At 38.3% G+C, this 18,763-nt stretch overlaps 1 protein-coding gene across 5 annotated transcripts in view; it reads left to right on the top strand.

Annotated features, from left to right (window-relative positions):
• RAD17 (RAD17 checkpoint clamp loader component) overlaps nt 1-18,763 on the top strand; it is a 42,503-nt gene that overhangs the window by 253 nt on the left and 23,487 nt on the right. Inside the window, exons 1-9 of one of the 5 annotated variants that reach the window (XM_075541133.1) lie at nt 235-354; nt 1,328-1,431; nt 4,336-4,593; nt 5,130-5,213; nt 6,607-6,763; nt 9,239-9,375; nt 10,572-10,624; nt 10,706-10,831; nt 12,417-12,486. In XM_075541133.1, coding sequence (XP_075397248.1) covers nt 1,390-1,431; nt 4,336-4,593; nt 5,130-5,213; nt 6,607-6,763; nt 9,239-9,375; nt 10,572-10,624; nt 10,706-10,831; nt 12,417-12,486 — 927 coding nt within the window. In that variant the 5' untranslated portion in view covers nt 235-354; nt 1,328-1,389. The other 4 variants (XM_075541134.1, XM_075541136.1, XM_075541135.1 and 1 more) reach the window with 4 other exon arrangements.

Consider the following 18,763-nt stretch of genomic DNA (forward strand, 5'->3'; position numbering starts at 1 on the left):
CCTGGGGTCCTTGAGCTCCTGCATGGAGCTTCCAACTCACTTCTACGGCCCGGTCGCTGGCCATTGGTTAGCTGGCCTTCTATGGCAGGCTTCCATCTTGGGGTCCAAGTCAGAGGAAGAGTTCGGTTAACACTTTGAGTCAGGCAGTATACTGGACAGCTAAGTTACTCGCCCCGTAGGCGGCCCCGCCCTTCGGGTCGGGTCGCGGAAGCGCCGGCTTCTATGGAAAGTCCCCGGGAGGCGGGGCCTCCAAGTGGCTCGGCCCTGAGTCCGGATAGAGTTGCTCTAACACCAGCAGCGGTGCCCGTGTTCTTCCGCCCCTCTCTGCCCACGAGGGGATGCAGTTCCCAGAAAGTAAGGCCACCGCGGTTACGCCTCGAATAAATGTATGTCCTAGATGTGCCAGCCCGTCTCTGCCGTCACACATTCCCAGCTCCCGTCAACTCCTGTTTGGGGGATCAGAGGGGACACAGCCCTCGCCTGCAGCCGGGTAACGGGCGTTCATCTTGCCTCAGCTCATAAGCACCACCGCTGGGGCCAAGTTTGAGTGTAGTTTTCCATACGCAGTGTGTGGGGGTACCGGTGGGTCGGTTCGAAATGTTGTTGAAAGTCTTTGACATCTGAATAATCTGGCATCACTAAGACTGTTGCATGTTTTTTTAAAGGAGGTAAATTGCCTGGTTTTCGAAGAGTGTTTCGAGGCTTGACTATTAAAAAGTGTCTCTTGTAAGCCATTCTGCCTACATTTATTTTGGAAATCTGGAACTACAAACCTTTGTGAACAATTTTTGCTTTGCTTTTAGTGTGTGGGAGGATTTAGACATTATAAACTATGTATGCCATCGAACTATAAAAAAAGTCCAGCATCCCTGGCCATTTTTAGATTGGTTGACCATAAGCACTTTTCTTTGTCAAAACTAATTGTTGCCCCCTCCAATTTTTATATGGAAAAAATTGCAATAAGATTTAAGTTATTCATCCAAAGTAGGTGGTAAGCTTGAATTCATGTTTTGCTATATTTTATAATTTTAGAAATGAACAATTAAATTTGAAATGGTAAAAATTTAATTATCAATATTAAATGCCAAATTTTTGAAAAATAATGATGAAATATCGGTGCATATGTGCATTTTTCTCTTTAATATATTTTTAAAATTCATATATGAAAAAGTTTGGAATACAAAAAATGATTGTTATTGAAAGTAAACTTTAGCATTTTGGTTTCACGCTTTACATATGTGTACTTTATACTCTTTTACTAGTTCTTCAGCATTAATGTGTATGGTTTTTCTTAATTGTGTTTTTTTTTGTTTCCTTTGTTCTCTAGGTGAAGTATATTTTAATGTACTATAGATTACATACGACGGATGGGAACTATCAAAGTTTATAATGTCAAAAACGTCTCTTAGACCAAAGCTATCTTCCACAAAGGTAAAATAAAATAACCAGGTGTAAATTGACCAAAAGGAATGATTTTTTTGGTTTACTTTAGATTATTTTAATTGGGAGTTAATACATACATCATTCCATAGTTCAGTCACGTCAAGCAGTATTGTGCAATTGCTACCACAGTCAGTTTCCAAACATTCTTTTCCTTCTTGAACTCCTTGACATCGTCTCCCTTGTACTTCCCTCCCCCACTACTGTACCCTCTCCCCTCTTACCCCCAAATCCCTGATTCTACTTTCTGTCACTATAGGTTCATCAATCCTGGGTTTCATATACTGACAAACAGGAAAACATATAACACATTCAAGAGGGTGACCCACCCCTCAATGACATAATACATCTGAGCTAAATCCTAATATGAACTAACAAAAAAAATACAGAAAATGGTGGAAACCAGATACGATCCAGCGTGCATCAGAAGGGGGATCAACTGACAAGGTTTTAACTGTTCAAGTCAGGTTCATCCCTTTGATCTTCTGTACTCCAATGCACTCTGTTTCATAACCACATTCCTCCCATCCCTTTATTATGGATAGAGGTAGCTCACTGGAGGCTTATTTCCTGTATAGTTTCCACAAATGTGTCTTAGGCTCCCACTGTCATCCATAGCCGGCTGCAAACCGGATTCTCACAATTCAGGCTCTGATACTATTCCCTTCTTTGACTTTGGGTTGTATGATGTACAATCCTTCAGTGACTGTTGATAGTTTGCTTCTTCCATGCGGACTTAGTTGTCATCAGAATGAGAATTTGTTGAGTATGTTCTTAATGACTTATCCCTGCTATCAGCATAATAGTGCCTAGTATCTGTTTTGTTATTTAGTTATAAGTTGTGAAACAACCTTAATATTAGGAAAGCCTTCCGATCCCAGTCTCAAAGAAAAGGTTGTATGTACATCGTTAAATAAAACGTATGAATTATACTTGGTGTCATAGTAAACCACAGACCATAAACATACTGCCGTTGGGTCAGTTCTGACAATGACCTTGTAGACTTGCTCTGTGAGGTTTCTGAGGCTGTAAATATATATATATTTTTAATTTTAACAATTTATTGGGGCTGATACAATTCTTTTCACAGTTCATACATATACATACATCAATTGTATAAAGTGTAAATATTTTTGTAATAGTTTTATTAGTACTTCATTCACGTGCCATATAACTAAATAATGCATTATACCAAGAATTGCACAGTTGTCACCATATTCAATTCTAGAACACTTTCTTCCCACAGTCGTTGTTATTCCCGAGGCTGTAAATTTTTATGGAAGCAGACTGCCTCATCTTCCTCCACAGAGCAGCTCAGTGGATTCAAACTGCCAACCCTTAACCTCCTATGACACCAAGGTTCCTTAAAGGACCCTATATTTTAGCAATCTTGTGGCTCAGGGTACCTCAAATTGGGGTAGATGGGATGGGATTGACAGCAGGCAGTATCATATTCATGCAAGGTAACACTTTTCTTAGTAATGGCTCTAATTTTCATTGATATTAAGGAAATTATTCAACTTTACCATGTTTCCCCCTCAGTAATTAGGAGTTCATGTTTATGTTGCTAAGCAATACAACTATAAAATGTATCAGTAATATGCTGATTAATATGAATTGAAAACAGGTTTTAATATATCAAAGTATTTTCATATATCCTTCGAAGTAGAGGACACACCAAATTTTACTGCCACTGAAAATATTTTGAAGATGTTGAAATGAACTGCATAGCTAGTACTAAAACTTTTCCTTTCCCCTCCCCCATCACCATGGCATTGTTTTCTTAGTAACTTTTGTTAGTGTTAACTAATCTTCATTCTCAAAAGGTGTGTGACTGTGTCTGTAAAATGCAGTAACTCACTGTCATTCAGTCCACTCCAATGTCAGCAGCCTAACAATCCCACTTGTACCTGGGCCTCTCTATAAAACACATCTAAGGCTCTCCTGGCTCTAATTTCAACTCAGTCTTCTCACTTTTTTTAATAACATGGTGTTAGTATATGGCTCAAAACTCATATGATTGAGTCTTTTTAAAGGACAATCTAATCTTGGTTCCTTTTTCTTAACTTGCCAGGATGTTCCAAAAGTCAGATGCTGGACTAAATTTTTCTAGATTTAGTCCATTGGCTCTATGTAAGCAGTAGGATTTTAAGAAAAATCCATGTTAAAATTTCTAATTATTAGAAAGTGCTTTTTAAATCTTTGGGTTACAATTGCTCAGTTTCACATTTTTCTCTGCACTTACAAAGGATTGTAAAGAACAGGAGAAGTGTAGGTAAATACAGAGAGGCTGACAGTTCTGTAGACCAGAACATGACATAAAATACACTAACTTTCCTACTCTGGTTCCCAGTGCTAGTTTTCTTAAGGATAAAGCTCATCCTTCTGTCTGAATTTTATGAAAATAGTAATTGCTTCAATCATTCAAGAAAATATAATAAAAAAATTTAATATATAATGAAGCCATAATTACAAACTATTCATAGCATCAGGATTCTTTGCATGTATTTCTACAGTCTTAAAACTGATCGCAATTGTTTGGGTGTCTGAAATGTTCTAAATTTGTGAATGCATGGAATCTGGCCAAGGTTAAGATGGTATTCTTTCATTTACATTTTTTAATTAATCAGCCTATTATTAGAGTTAATAATTTCAGTTTGTATTCTTCACTCCTTTGTGTGTTCATCCTGACTGTGGATAAGAAAGCAGCTATTCATTTGCTCTTAACTGTGAGGTAGAAAAGTAATAAATACAGAGAGAGCCTATTGTAATTAAAGAGCTGATTGGTGAGGTTTTTATTTTAAATGTTCCCGACATGAATATTTTGTTTCCACAGGTGAGTGGTTTGGGGTTGGTAGGGATGGGGTGGTATTTACATGACGTCTTGTTTTTCAGGTGGCAGACTGGGTGGACCCGTCATTTGATGACTGTTCGAAGGATCCAAGCATCTCTGCCATTGCTGCTTCATCCTTGGTTGTGAATAACTCCATTCATAGGAGAAAATGCGTGCCTTCCACGGTAGGAAATAGCCGATTTCCAGCTAGGAAAAGAGGAAAGCTGCCCTCCTCGGAACAGACTTGTGGTCTAGAAAATTCAAAAGAATTTCTGCCTGAAAGTGAGCCATGGGTGGATAAATATCAGCCAGAAACTCAGGTATGCAGTAGCGAGCAAACATGTCTGAATAACTTAATGCCCGGGTTGTTTAGGGTATGTGGGCAGGAGAGGGATATATAGTTTTATATTATCACTCATAAAAATCTTCATTCTAAATAAATTAGAATAAGTTCTAGGATGTTTTCATGGCCTAAGATTCAAGTTTTCTCAACAGTTATTCAGAAGGTACTATTGGTTAGTGTTTTTTTCGTAGATTGAATGTAATCCCAACCTAGAGTCTACCTGTTTATTATATTGCTAATTCTAATTTTTTTCCAATTTACCTTCCAAAGTGTATTTCTAGAATTTAAAAAAGTTTTATAAGTTGCAAACTTAACCAAGTAATTATGCAACGGGGTCACCTTCAGTGTTCTTCTATGATAATATAAAAGATTAAATATCACGAAAAAGACCCTTTCTATTAGAATGTTATGTTACTGCCCCCAATTAAAAATTTTTGGTTTAATGTGTGTTCATTGCATCAGAAATCCTTGAATAAAAATATTTTATCTTTAAAATTGACATTTTTATCTTAGCATGAACTTGCTGTACATAAAAAGAAAATTGAAGAAGTTGAAACCTGGTTAAAAGCTCAAGTCTTGGAACGGCAGCCCAAACAGGTACTTAATAAATCTGTTTAAAGTATTTTACACCAAGTGCTTCTCTGGCTTCCAGTTGATTATAAGACGTTAAACGTGTAGGGTGTTTGGTTAAATACGTCCTCATCACTTCCAGCAGACAGCTCCCTGACTTTTCCACCTCTTTCCCACTTGGTCCCGTCATGAGCATAATGCACAGTTAGTTACCTAAGGTGAACTTCTACTTATCACATCAGATTATTTCTCACAGAAGCAAGCAGGCAAGTGGTTTATTAGTTTTGTACTAAAGATTATTAACAGTCATCATTTGTTCTAAAGCTTTGGTTTCTGTTTCACTTCCTAATTCTAGTTACTTTACACTCATCTGCCAGCTTGCATAGTCTCTCTGTTTCTCTTTTTTAACTTTTTACTTGGAAACTCTTCAAATAGACAAATTATATAATATATCAAGGAATAGCAGTAGTTAGCACTGAGTTTATAGAAAAAGCCAGTCATTTTTTTTGTATAAATAAATTTCGTTGTACTAATGTGTTAAAAGAAAATACAGTTTTTAAAAAAGGATAGTGAAAACTCAGATACATCATTTTCCCTTTTAAATGTCCTAAGCAATCTGAGAGCTGACACAGGGCCGGGGAGTGCTTTCTTCTGCTACGTGTAAAGTCCTCCCAAGCTGCTCACTCAACGACTCCCAGCGAGCGACAGCAGTAGCTATGGTGCAGCCTCCTTAGTGACTCCAAGGCATGCACCGAGTGAAGAGGCCAGGCCGTTTGCAGCCACCTTCTAGGTTTGTCAGGCCGATTCCTCTTGTTAATAATTAGCCTTTCCTGTCTGTCCTGCGTTTCTTATAACCTGTTAGTGTGAACCAAGGGCTTTATTAGCTTCAAGTTGGACATTTTTGCAAGAGTATTTCATAGAGCATGCTTTATATTTTGGATTCTGTCGTATCAGAAAGCTTGTCTGGTTCTCTTGTCATTGACTTTATGTGTGACACTAGATTAAGAAGGCAGTAGGCTAACATCTTGATTCTTAAGCAACTGTCACTTAACCTGTAGGGAGTAACAACTACACCATCTGGTCTACTTTGTAAACCCTTATTTGATGTCGCAGATCTTCCCCACGTGTTTATTTAACTCGAACGCCTTCGTCCGACCACATGTACGAGGGAAGTTACTAGGGCAACACAACCTCTAGTGCCTTCAAATCCTCTGATAAATGTATTACTTAATATATATTTTCTAAGTAATCTGATATCCAGGCCAAGGTCTTCTCGTAAGAATATTATTATGTGTGCATAATTTGAGAGTTATCTTCCTAGGAGAGGTCTCTATTAAGGTTGAATTCAGAATGAAAATTGAAAAGTATACTGTCATCCCAGTGATTTTTGATTTTTAAATAATATTTTATTTGGTTTTAGGGTGGATCTATTTTATTAATCACAGGTCCTCCTGGATGTGGGAAGACAACAACTCTCAAAATCCTGTCAAAGGAGCTTGGTATTCAAATACAAGAGTGGATTAATCCCGCTTTACCTGACTTCCAAAAAGATGCTTTCCCGGACATGTTTAACCTCGGTAAGATTTGCTTATGTTGGTACTGAATATATCTGGGAAAGCCTGTACACGATGGAGCTTTGAAACGAACCACCCTACTGTGTAGTTAGACTTCCAAGAGCGTATTCGTTATATGTGTTTGAGAAGAAGGTCTGTGATGCCGTTTATTCTTTAGCCACAAAGAAGATGTTTCTAGAATTTGGGCTTTATGACCAGGGCTTTGAACAATTAGTCTGGTTTACCCGCCCCCCAAGCTGAGAATTTGCTTTTCTCCTCCGAGATGCTGAGTTCATTTTAGTAAGGTCTACAAAAATCACCTGAGGACCTTGTTAAACTGTAGGCTCCAATTCAGTATGTTTGGGGTAGAAATGTAAATTCTCATCAGGGAGGTCAGACATAATGAATGGGTTCGAAGCTTTTCTTGTTTCCATATCCAAAAACAAAAGTACCAATTAGAATGTTTATTTCTTTATAACTTCATGTATATGCTTTTATACGTCACCACCATCATTTTTATTTTGGTGGCTGTGTTTCAAATGTGGGGGTCACTAGAGGGAACCTTGGGGGTGCTGCTAACTGCAAGGCTGGTGGTGCAAACCCACCCCCACTCTGAGGGGGGATGATGAAGCCGTCTTCTCCCATAGAGGCTTGCAGCCTCGGGAATCACACATAGGGTTGCTGTGAGTTGGAGTCAACTCAGCGGCGATGGGTTTTAGTAGTTTAATTGGCATATGATTCACATATCATACAATTTAGTACATCAGGCATAGTAAGACTAGTGTAATCCTCACAGTTTATTTCAGACTTTTTCTTCTTTCTTGTACTCCTTGTTAGTCCCATTTCCTCCCAACCTCTAATGCCACGCCCTAGGTAATTATTAATCCAGTTACTGTTTTTAGAGATTTACATATGCAGAAATCATACGAAACAAAAACAGGAAGCAGAAAACAACATGGCAAAACAGAAAAATCTTAAGCTAAAAGAAAGCAAAAAACATTAAAAACTGTAACTTTAAAATGGATCAAAAGGAAGATCAAATGATAAGGTGTTACATTTTAACCTAACTACATGGGCCATAATCCCTTTTACAGTTCTCTCTGTAGGGAGAGGGCTCAGATGCTCAGACTCTTGTCAGAGGGTATTCACCAGAAACTCAATCCATGTGTGAACCCTGCAAATGGATGTTGGACTTCTACTGTCATCCTTAGCCCTCTGTAAACCGGTGCTCAGAACTTAGCCTCTGATAGCATTTCCTCCTCTGGATTTGGATTTTATTATTTACAATCCTTGGGTCACACACGCTGGTGTGTTTCTTTCATGTGGACTCCACTGACACCTCACTTAGATGGCTGCTCGTTTTAAGACCAGCCTTTAAGGCCCAAGACAGTATTCTGTCTGACAGCCAGGTGCCCTCTGATTTCTTCACCACACTTGGCTATAGCACCCATCTCTTCAGGGGCAAGTATCGAGTAAGGCTATGTTATAAGAACTATTTTGTTCCTAGATTAGGGATACAGTTAAGTGCAATTCCAAAATTCTCTGGACTCTTGTAAAACATATTTGGTGTGCATAATTTTATGCTATTAGTATGCTGTGCTCTGAAATGTTTACCGATTGCTAAAAAGTACTGTTACTTTTGACGGTTTGATAGGCACTCATGTAAGCCATTGTCCCTGTCAGAAGAGCTGTGCTGGTGCAGTGGGTTGCACACTGAGCTGCTAACCCCACAGTCAGTCACTGCAGGCAAAGCGAGGCTGTCTGTTCCTCCAAAAATTTAAGACTCAGAAACCTCAAGAGGCAGAATTGTCCAGTAGGGTTGCCCTGTATTGGAATTGATTCGATGACTGCAAATTTAATTTTTGGAGAGTTTTCTATATAAACTGTGTCTTACAAGAACTTTATTTCCAAGGTTAATATCATCCTTTTTTGTTGTTAAGTGTTTGAAGATTCTAGTACTAATGTGGAGAATATTATGTAAAGCAGCATCATGAATATTTTTATCAATTTTCTCATTTTCACTGAGAAGTCAGTTTTCAAAAGCCATTATATTAATAGCTATATCCTGAAGTTATTTAACTCATTGGCATAGAAAAATTACTATTGTTTATGGTGAGTTTTGTTTTTTGAAATGAACTTGTTATTTGAGATTTGAACAATATTTCCTACCTTGTTATGAGCTTGAGTTTGTGTATGTAAGTGTACGTGAATAGGAGCCCTGGTGGTGGTGTCCCAGTTAAGCATTTGACTGCTAATCAAAGCTTGGTGGTGCAAACCCGCCTAGCACTACTTAGAGACATGATACTCTGCTCCCATGGAGAGAAGAGCTCTGTGGGGCAGGTCTGCTTCGGCACGTGGAACCACTCTGATTCAAAATCTACTTAAAAGCACCTCACAGAAATGTGTGTGTATACATATACGTAGGTATGTATAATAATGTTATGTACATACAATTTGTTGAAAATAAAACAATGTAAATTAAATGTGTTTTTCTTTCAGACCCAGGCCTTCACATGCACTCTTACCAGTCTCAGATGACAGTTTTTAAAGAATTTTTGTTAAGAGCTACTAAGTATAACAAACTACCAATGCTTGGAGAGGATATGAGAACTGATAAGAAGATAATTATTGTTGAAGTAAGGACAATTTTTGAAATGCTGCTAAAAATAATGGCATACAACATTTGAGTGATATCTTCAATGATAGTAACATCAACACTTTCATGGTATTAATAGTGGTAAAATATATAAAAGACGGTGTGATAGGAGAAGCTTAATGTCTTTTGCAGTAAAATACAGAAGCTTAATGTGTTCACAAATTTTAGAAATGTGACACCTTGAGTATAGCGTGTTGTTAGATTCTGACTCATGGTGACCGACATTCCAAATCTACCTCAGCAACTGAATATAGGAGAAGTCAAAAGTAATGCCACAAAAATCATACAAACCTTTATTAAACAAAGTAGCAAAATGTGAGGCTATTGTTTCTTGAGATCTTCCATTGAGCTCTATCCTCTTAAAAAGGCAGTGTTTCAATTACTTACCCTTCTTTGAAGAATTCTGCTCTCTGCGCTTTATACTACATCAAGATGGCAATTCAGACAGTCTCCAAGGACTCAGTCATATCCCTTTTGAATGTTCTTACGTGGGGAGCAAAACAGTCTGAAGGACCAAGGTCAAAGGCTATAGGGTGGGCGGGTAAGGTTTTCAAATGAAATTCTTATAGTTAGCCCTTGCTACAGTCAGAATAAGCAAGTGCATTGTTAAAATGGAAAAAAAATTCCTTGGCACCACGTTCAAAGTCCAACAGGTTTCAGTAGAGCTCTCAGATTAAGACAGTCTGGGAAGTACCTTCTGGGAAAACTGGTCATGGAAATATTAGGAGCAGTAGGAGAACACTGTCTAATAGGAGGCCAGAAGATACACGCCTCACGTTGCAGGACGCTCAGGAAGAGCCGCTGTTCACCTGGAGCCAACTGTAATGATGTGGAGGGAGCCAAGCTCTTAGGACCTTTATTTCTTGATCTGGCATGGTGGGAAATGAGGATTAAGTATGGAAAGGCAAAATAAATGTTTGAAAAATTATTTCTTAATGAAAAAAAAATAATATAGCTGGGGTAAAATATACTAACAAAAGTTGATCTGAAAATTATTCTTCCCTTATGTGCATAAGTGATTGGGATATCGAGTATTTCATCCTGCCTTTGATTTCCAGGCAGGTCCTGTATACAAACCCCGCATAGGGAAAAGTGGTGTCTTCTCTTGGTAAATACAAATCCAAGTATAAACTTGTGTAGCAACAAAACTGAACATTTATCTTATGTTTTTAATAGGATTTACCTAACCAGTTTTATCGAGATTCTAAAGTTTTACATGAAGTTTTAAGGTGAGTTTCAGTGAAGCTTTCTAAAAAACCTCAAATTAAATATCAAGTGGTCTAAATTGAAACATTGTTTTGTGATTTTAGGAGTTATGTACAGATTGGCCGATGCCCTCTTATATTTATAATCTCTGATAGTCTCAGTGGACATAATAATCAAAGGTTACTGTTTCCCAAAGAAATTCAAGAAGAGTGTTCTATATCAAATATCAGGTAAGCATTGGCTATATTAAAAGAATTTACATCAGGCTCACTAGAAAGTAAATGTCTATAAAATAATGATGGTAACATATGTACAAATATGCTTGATTGATTGCTATAGGAACTGTCAGAGCCCCCAATAAAATGATCTTTTACTAATAATAAAGAATTTACCATATGCCCTGGGTTGGGGGGAGGAGGTGATAGATAGAGGCCTCTAAAGTGAACCAGAGAAATATGAAAACCATAGATATGAATGGATTAGAGCTGGCATTTAATTCTAGCCTTGATTTAAGGAAAATAAGCTCCTATGACATGACCCCACTCGATGCTTGTCCTCAGTGAGAGATCATTGAAGATACGGTGCTACAGCAAAGTGTAGTGAAGAGGTCAGATGGTGCTTGGCTAGCAAAAAAAAAATCTCTGGGGTCTTAAGGGCTTGTCTTACAACGAGCATCCATCTAGGTGACGTATCGACTAAGCTCTCTGGAAGAAGCACACCAGCCTATATGATTTGAGGATAATAAATAATAAAAGCTAAGTCTAAGGGACGGAAGGAACGGATAGGAGCTGACCTTGTGAACATGTGATCCTCAGAAGGAGGCCCGTGGGGCCCAAACTCCATTTGCAGCGTGCCTGCATGGACTAGCTTCTGATGCCTGCCTCTGACCATAGTTGAGGGATGGACTAGCCTCTGATGCCTCCCTCTGACCATAGTTGAGGGATGTGCATATGCTTGCTAGCAGACAGAGTATTGTGACCTTGATTATGGCAGATGTAATTAAATTAAAATGTAATCCCTGATCATTGGGAATGTCCTTCTTGACCCATTTTAAGTGTGTTCTTGATTTTAATACTTCCTGCCTTTTTCTCAATTGAGGTTTTTTCCTGTGGTTATTTTGTGATTGTTGGTTTGTTTCCGTTGTTGTTTATTTTTGGTATGTTTTCCAGCATATGAAATCCAGGCTAGGTAAAAGTAGAGAGACAGTAAGTGGATTAAGGGCTCATTGGGAAAATGGGATGGGAGGTTAGATGGAAACGGGAAGCCAATAATGAATACAAGAAGGAACAAATTGATCTAGAACTGATTGTAGAGATGATATTACAACCCTTTTTAATATGACTGAACTATGGAAGTATATGTGAATTATTTGTTAATGTAACTTTTAAAAAATATAATGGGAAGAAGGGGGAACCTATCACAATGATCGCCATATAACCATATACATGCCTCCAGGGGGACAAACAACAGAACCATGGGGGAAGGTAGACAGTGGTCCATGTGAGATATGAAAATAATAATAATTTATAATTTATCAAGGGGTCATGGGTGGGGGGGCTGATACCAAGGGCTCAATAGAAAGTAAATGTCTAGAAAAGAATGATGGCAACATATGTACAAATATGCCTGATGCAATTTATGTATGGATTGTTAAAAGAGTTGTAAGGAAAAAAAAGTTGTAAAAACCCCCAATAAAATGATCTTTTAATAAAAAATTATATATCAAGTAAGAGCAATTTTAGCTTCATAATCACACACAAGTGTGTTTTTTTAATGAATCATTTAGATACCATCTTTCTTTATAATCTTTGACAGTTTTAATCCTGTGGCACCAACAATTATGATGAAATTTCTTAATCGAATCCTGTCAGTAGAAGCTAACAAGGTAAGTGTTTTAAGAATCTTGCATTATAGCTGTAGAAAGTACGATTTAAATGGCATTCTATAAGTGAGGATTAGAGAGATATATTGTTTTGGTTTTTAGAATTAAATTGCTTATCCACGTGAACACTGTCATTTTAGGAAATATAAAACTTGATTAAAAAAATTTTTAACTCCTTTTTAGTCTTAAACTTAACTTTCAAAAAGGTTTTATTGTGAATTGGGTGCGGGTTTAAATATGAGACCATAGTTTCTGCATTCAGCAGCTAACAATCCTCCCTTGGCTTGCCCTCTTTCTGCTCCATCTTTTTATTCCCATCTCTTTGTCTATTGTCTCTCCTTCACCCAGGTTAACACTTGTCTGTCCTCCAGCTTATTACTTCCTCTCCCCCCACCCTGGGAACCTTCAGTCTTCTTTTTTTTTAAATCATCTTATTGGGGCTCATACAACTCATCACAATCCAAACATTCATCAGTTGTGTAAAACACACTTAAACATTTGTTGCCCTCATCATTCTCCAAACTCGCTTTCTGCTCAAAGTCTTATTTCTTAAGATATAAAAACCTTGTTTTAATTTTTTCCTTATTGTGGTCTCATGTAGTGTTTGCTTTGGTTGACCAACTTCATTCAGTATATTTCCCTCCAAATCCATCCGTGTCAGTTGATGTTTCACAAATTCATCATTATTAATGAGTGCTACATAGTATGCCCTTGTGAGGTTGACTCATTTCCTCCAGCAAAGGGCCCTGGGGTTGTCGCCATCTTCTGGCTGCTGTGAGGGAACAAAGGTGTGCATGTATTTGCTCACACTGGGTTCCTGATTTTTGTGAGGCATATACCAAGCACTGTGTTTGCGGGCTCATGTGATCTATCTATCCCCAGCTGTTTGAGGACGTGACATGCCATTTTTCACAGTATTCATATTGTGCAGCCCCAGCGGCCGTGTGTGAGGTTTCAGTCTCTGCACCCCTTGCAGCACTGGTTTTCTGCTCTTTTGAACTTTGCTGTCAATGCCAGGGTGAGGTGGTATCTTACTGTGTGTTAATTTGTATTTCTGGAATGCCTAGTGATCATGAGCATTTCTTCCTGTGTTTGTTGGCCACCTGAATGCCTTCGTTGGTAAAATGTTCATGTTTTTGCCCGTTTTTAAAATTGTGTTGTTTGTCCTTTTCTTGTTGAGGTGTTGCCATTTTTATAGATTTTAGAGATTAGTCTAATGTGTCATTGCCAAGAGTTTTTTCCCACTGTGTCCTAAGGTTTTATTTTTTTTACGACTTTGGTGAAATCTTTTACTGTACGTAAGTGTCTTATTTTTAAGACACTTCTACTTTGACTTTCACTGTGGGTGTATTTTTCATTCTGTTTGTGAGTATGCTCATGCCATGTATTAGAGGCCTTACATCTCTCTCTGTTGTTTCACTGATAATCTTTACGACTCAGGAGTAAAATTTAGATGTCGAATCCATCTTGAGTTCTTTTTTTGTATCTGGAGTAAGTTATGAGTCTTCTCACTTCAGCAAAGGGAAATCCAGTTTTGCCACTCCTTTTAAGGTGTTTCAGTCATTTGTCAAAAATCAGTTGTGAGAAAAAGACCATCATCTCCAAGTGGATGGATTTATTTCTGGGTCTGTCCAGTAGTTTAAGATCTTTCATCCCCCAGTACCAGCCTGTTTGACTCCCGTAGCTGGGTAGTAGATTTTGAGGTCAGGAAGTGAGAGGCTTTCTACTTTGTTCTTCTTCAACTTAATTTTCTGTTTAAATTGAGGTAAGTTTTCCCTTAGCTTGGCTCACTTCCCTAAATTGTGCCTACCATCAGGAAACATTTCTCAATTCCCAATATGTCAATCAATAATACTTTGGTATTCTTATCTCATTTCTTTAAAATAGTTTTATTGGCATATAATTTGCATACCATGTAATGTAAGCTTTCATTCAAATTAAGAATTATGCAATCACCACCACAATCAATTTCAGAACATTCTCTTTTCATACTTTTTATTATTAGCCCTCTCTTCTGCGACCACCCCACCCCACCGCTCTGCCTCCTAGGTAACTATTATTAATCTAGTTACGATCTTTATAGATTTGCCTACCATGTAGATTTCAGGTACGGAAAATCATTTATCATAATCAGATTGGTATTTAGCATGGAAGCTTATTAGCGTTTCAAATTTAAGACATTTTTGTCCCACTCCTTCATGCTTTGTCAGATGTTTCCCTCAGGTGGAATTGGATGGCTCCTACTAGCAGCCCTACGAACAACAAGACAAAAAGCACTTGCCCTTTCCTGTGCCATTCGCCACAACTGTTGTGTTTGAGCACATTACACACCCACGCTGTCACTCTGTTTGAGGGGCTTCTTCATTTTTCGCTAGCCTTCTACTTCACCAAGCAGGATGCCTTATCCTGATAACATGTCCAAATTCCAGGAGACAAAGTCTCCCCATCCTCACTTCTAAGAAGCATTTGGGTGTACTTCCTCCAACATAGTTTTGTTTGTACTTCTGGCAGTCCATGATATTCAGTCCAGTATTCTCTATCACCACCATAATTCAAATGCATCAATTCTTCTCTGATCTTCCATATTCATTGTCTAGCACTCATGTGCATGTATGAGGCATTTGAAAATACCATGACTTGGGCCAGTCCTCAAAGTGACATCTTTTCTCTGTAACACTTTTTAAGTCTCTTCAACTACAGAGATTTTGTACAACAGAACTGTCAGTCCAATATGTGATTGATTTTTTGACTTCTGCCCCCATGAGGGTTGTTATGGAATGAAATAAGTGAAATTCTTTTTTTTTTAAAACATTTTATTAGGGGCTCCTACAACTCTTATCACAATCCATACATATACATACATAAATTGTATAAAGCACATCCGTACATTCTTTGCCCTCATCATCTCCACTTAAGCCCTCTGCATCAGGTCCTCTGACTTGTTTTCTTTATATTGAGTTGTAATTCATACTGAAGGCTCTGGTCCAGTGGTTCTCAACCTTCCTAATGCCATGACCCTTTAATACAGTTCCTCATGTTCTGGTGACCACCAACCATAAAATTATTTTCCTGCTACTTCATAACTAATTTTGCTACTGTTATGAATCGGGTGACCCCTGTGAAAGGGTCACTCAACCCCCCAGAAGGGTCACGACCCACAGGTTGAGAACCGCTGCTCTAGTCCTTGATCTTCAGTTAGTGGCAGAGTCGTCTAGGCTTTCAGCAAGCAAGATTGTGTTTTCTGTATATTGCAAGTTGTTAATGAACCTTCTTCAAATCCTGATGCTGTTTTCTTCTTTACAAAATAGAGCTCTCAGATTATTTGCTCAGCACACAGATTGAATTAGTATGGTGAAACGATGTTGCCCTAATGCACACCTTTCCTGATTTGGAACTGTGGGGCATCCCTTGGCCTGTTTGAATGACTGCTGCCTGGTCTGTGCGCAGGCTCCACATGGATTTACAGCGCTCCTTCCCAGGCTTGGCAATGCTAGGATGGATCCACAGTTGAATGCTTTTGCATAGGCAATAAAAACATAAACGTAAACATCTTTCTATACTTTGAGACAAGATCCATCTAAAATCATCAGTGATATCCTTCATTCTGTGTCTGTTCCTGAACTGGATGTGAATTTCTGTGAGCACTTTCTCAATATACTGCTGTAATAATTTTTTTGAAAAGCCTATAAATAGTTTTTATTTTTATGGAAAATTATATATCAATTTACTGACAATTTCTTTATTCACTTTTGAACGTTAGCCTGTGAATAACACTTCCTTACTCTTAACACAAAGAAAATACTACTGAAGTGCTTCCTGGCATTTGTTATTGTTAAGAAAAATGCTCATCTTGAGCTGATTCAGGGGCTTAAGTGGAGAGCACATGTTATGAGAATGATGAGGGCAATGAATGTACAAATGTGCTTTTCACAATTGATGTATGTATGGATTGTAGTAAGTTATTTGAGCCCCTAATAAAGTGATTTAAAAAAAAAAGAAGAAAAATTCTCCTCTTAAAGTAATCTATCTTTATTGGTAACTTCTGTGATTAAAAAAAATCATTTTATTGGGGACTCGTACAACTCTTATCACAGTCCATACATACATCCACTGTGTCAAGCACATTTGTACATTGTTGCCGTCATCATTCTCAAAACATTTGCTTTCTATTTGAGCCCTTGGTGTCAGCTCCTCATTTTCCCCTACCCTCTCTGCTCCCCCCTCCCTCATGAACCCTTGATAATTTATAAATTATTATTATTATGTCATACGCTGTCCGATGTCCCCCTTCACCCACTTTTCTGTTTTCCATCCCTCAGGGAGGAGGTTATATGTAGATCTTTGTAATCAGTTCTCCCTTTTCACCCCACCTTCCCTCCACCCATCTGGTATGGCCACTCACACCACTGGTCTTGAAGGGATCATCTGTCCTAGATTTCCTGTGTTTCCAGTTCCTATCTGTACCAGTGTACATGCTCTGGTGCAGCCAGATTTGTAAGGTGGAATTGGGATCATGATAGTGGGCGAGGGAGGGAGGAAGCTTTAAAGAACTAGAGGAAAGTTGAATGTTTCATCTTTGCTACACTGCACCCTGACTGGTTAGTCTCCTCTGTGAGACCCTTCTGTAAGGGGGTGTCCAGTTGCCTACAGATGGGCTTTGGGTCTCTACTCTGACTGCTGTAATAATTTAAAAACTATATTCAAGAAAATTTTGTTTTTAAATCATTTTATTGGGGCCTCATATAGCTCTTAACAAGATCCATACATACATACATTGTGTCAAACACATTTGTACATTTTCAAAACATTTTCTTTTCTACTTGACCCCTTGGTATTGGCTCCTTATGTTTCACCCTCCCTCCCTCATGTACCCTTGCTAGTATATAAAGTATCATTATTTTTTCATGTCTTAACTGATCGATGTCTCTCTTCGCCCACTTTTGTTCAAAATTTTACATGCATGTGATATTAATGATATTGTTTGATAATGTCTGTGTTGTGTTGGATTACCTTTCTTTAGAAGTACAAATACAGATTTTTTTTCCAGTCAGTTGGTCAGGTAGCTATCATCTAAATTTCTTGTGAATTCTCGTGAATGCTTCCAAGGTTGGATCAGTTTGTTGAAACACTTTGATTGGTATTTCCTCAACTACCAGAGCATTGCTTTTTGCTCATGCTGTCAATAGAGCTTGGACTTATTCCTTCAAGACTGTTGACTCTTGATCCTATGCCACATCTTGAAATAGCTGACTGTTGACTAGTTATTTTTGGTACAGTGACTGTTTTCTTTCCATCTTCTTTTAATACTCCTCGCATCACCCAGTATTCCCCCCAGAATCCTTCCGTGTTGCAGCTCTAGGCTTGCATGTTTTCTTCTGTGCTTTCCCCTTGAGAAATGCTGACTGTTCTCTCTCTTTGGTTTTCTAGCTCCTGGTCTTTACATCTTCACTTTGTTTTCTTAAGCTGTCCTTTGAACTTTTCTGTTGGACTCATTAACTTGATCATTCCTTCTGTTGGCTTTAGTTGTTATTGTATATTCATGAGCAAGTTTCAGAGTCTCTTGATATCCATTTGGTCTTTCCTGTCTATTTGATTATCTCTTGTGTACTTCATGTATGATGCTCTTGAGAGTCTCCCATAACTGGACTGGTCTTCGGTGTCTAGTGTTCTGTGTTTCAAATCTGTTCTTGAGATGATCTCTGAAATGGCCACAGGGTTGGCAGTTCAGGCTCACTAGCTGCTCTGTAGGAAAAACAAAGTTATCCACTCCCATTTACAGCTTAAGAAACTCCATGCTAGATCACTGTGAGTTGGATTCAACACAATGACAGTTGAGTTTTTTTAAAATAGTTTTATTAGGGTAGGGGCTCATACAACTCTTATCATAATCCATACATACATCAATTGTGTAAAGCACATCTGCACATTCATTGCCCTCATCATTCTCAAAACATTTGCTCTCCACTTAAGCCCCTGGCATCAGCTCCTCATTGTTTCCCCCCCCCCTCATAAACCCTTGATTATTTATAAATAATTATTTTGTCCTATCTTGCCCTGTTTGATATCTCCCTTCACCCACTTTTCTGTTGTCTGTCCCCCAGGGAGGAGGTCACATGTAGATCCTTGTAATAGGTTCCCCCTTTCCAACGACAGTGATTTTTAAAATATTTACTGTATTTTAACTCTCATCGTCTTGGTTTAATTTTCTTCAGCTTCAACCTGAAACAATTTGTGGGTCTGTTCCACAGCTAGCCCTTACTTAACCTGTTCTAACTGATGA

Source organism: Tenrec ecaudatus, chromosome 2 (assembly GCF_050624435.1).
Source record: "Tenrec ecaudatus isolate mTenEca1 chromosome 2, mTenEca1.hap1, whole genome shotgun sequence".
Taxonomy (NCBI): domain Eukaryota; kingdom Metazoa; phylum Chordata; class Mammalia; order Afrosoricida; family Tenrecidae; genus Tenrec; species Tenrec ecaudatus.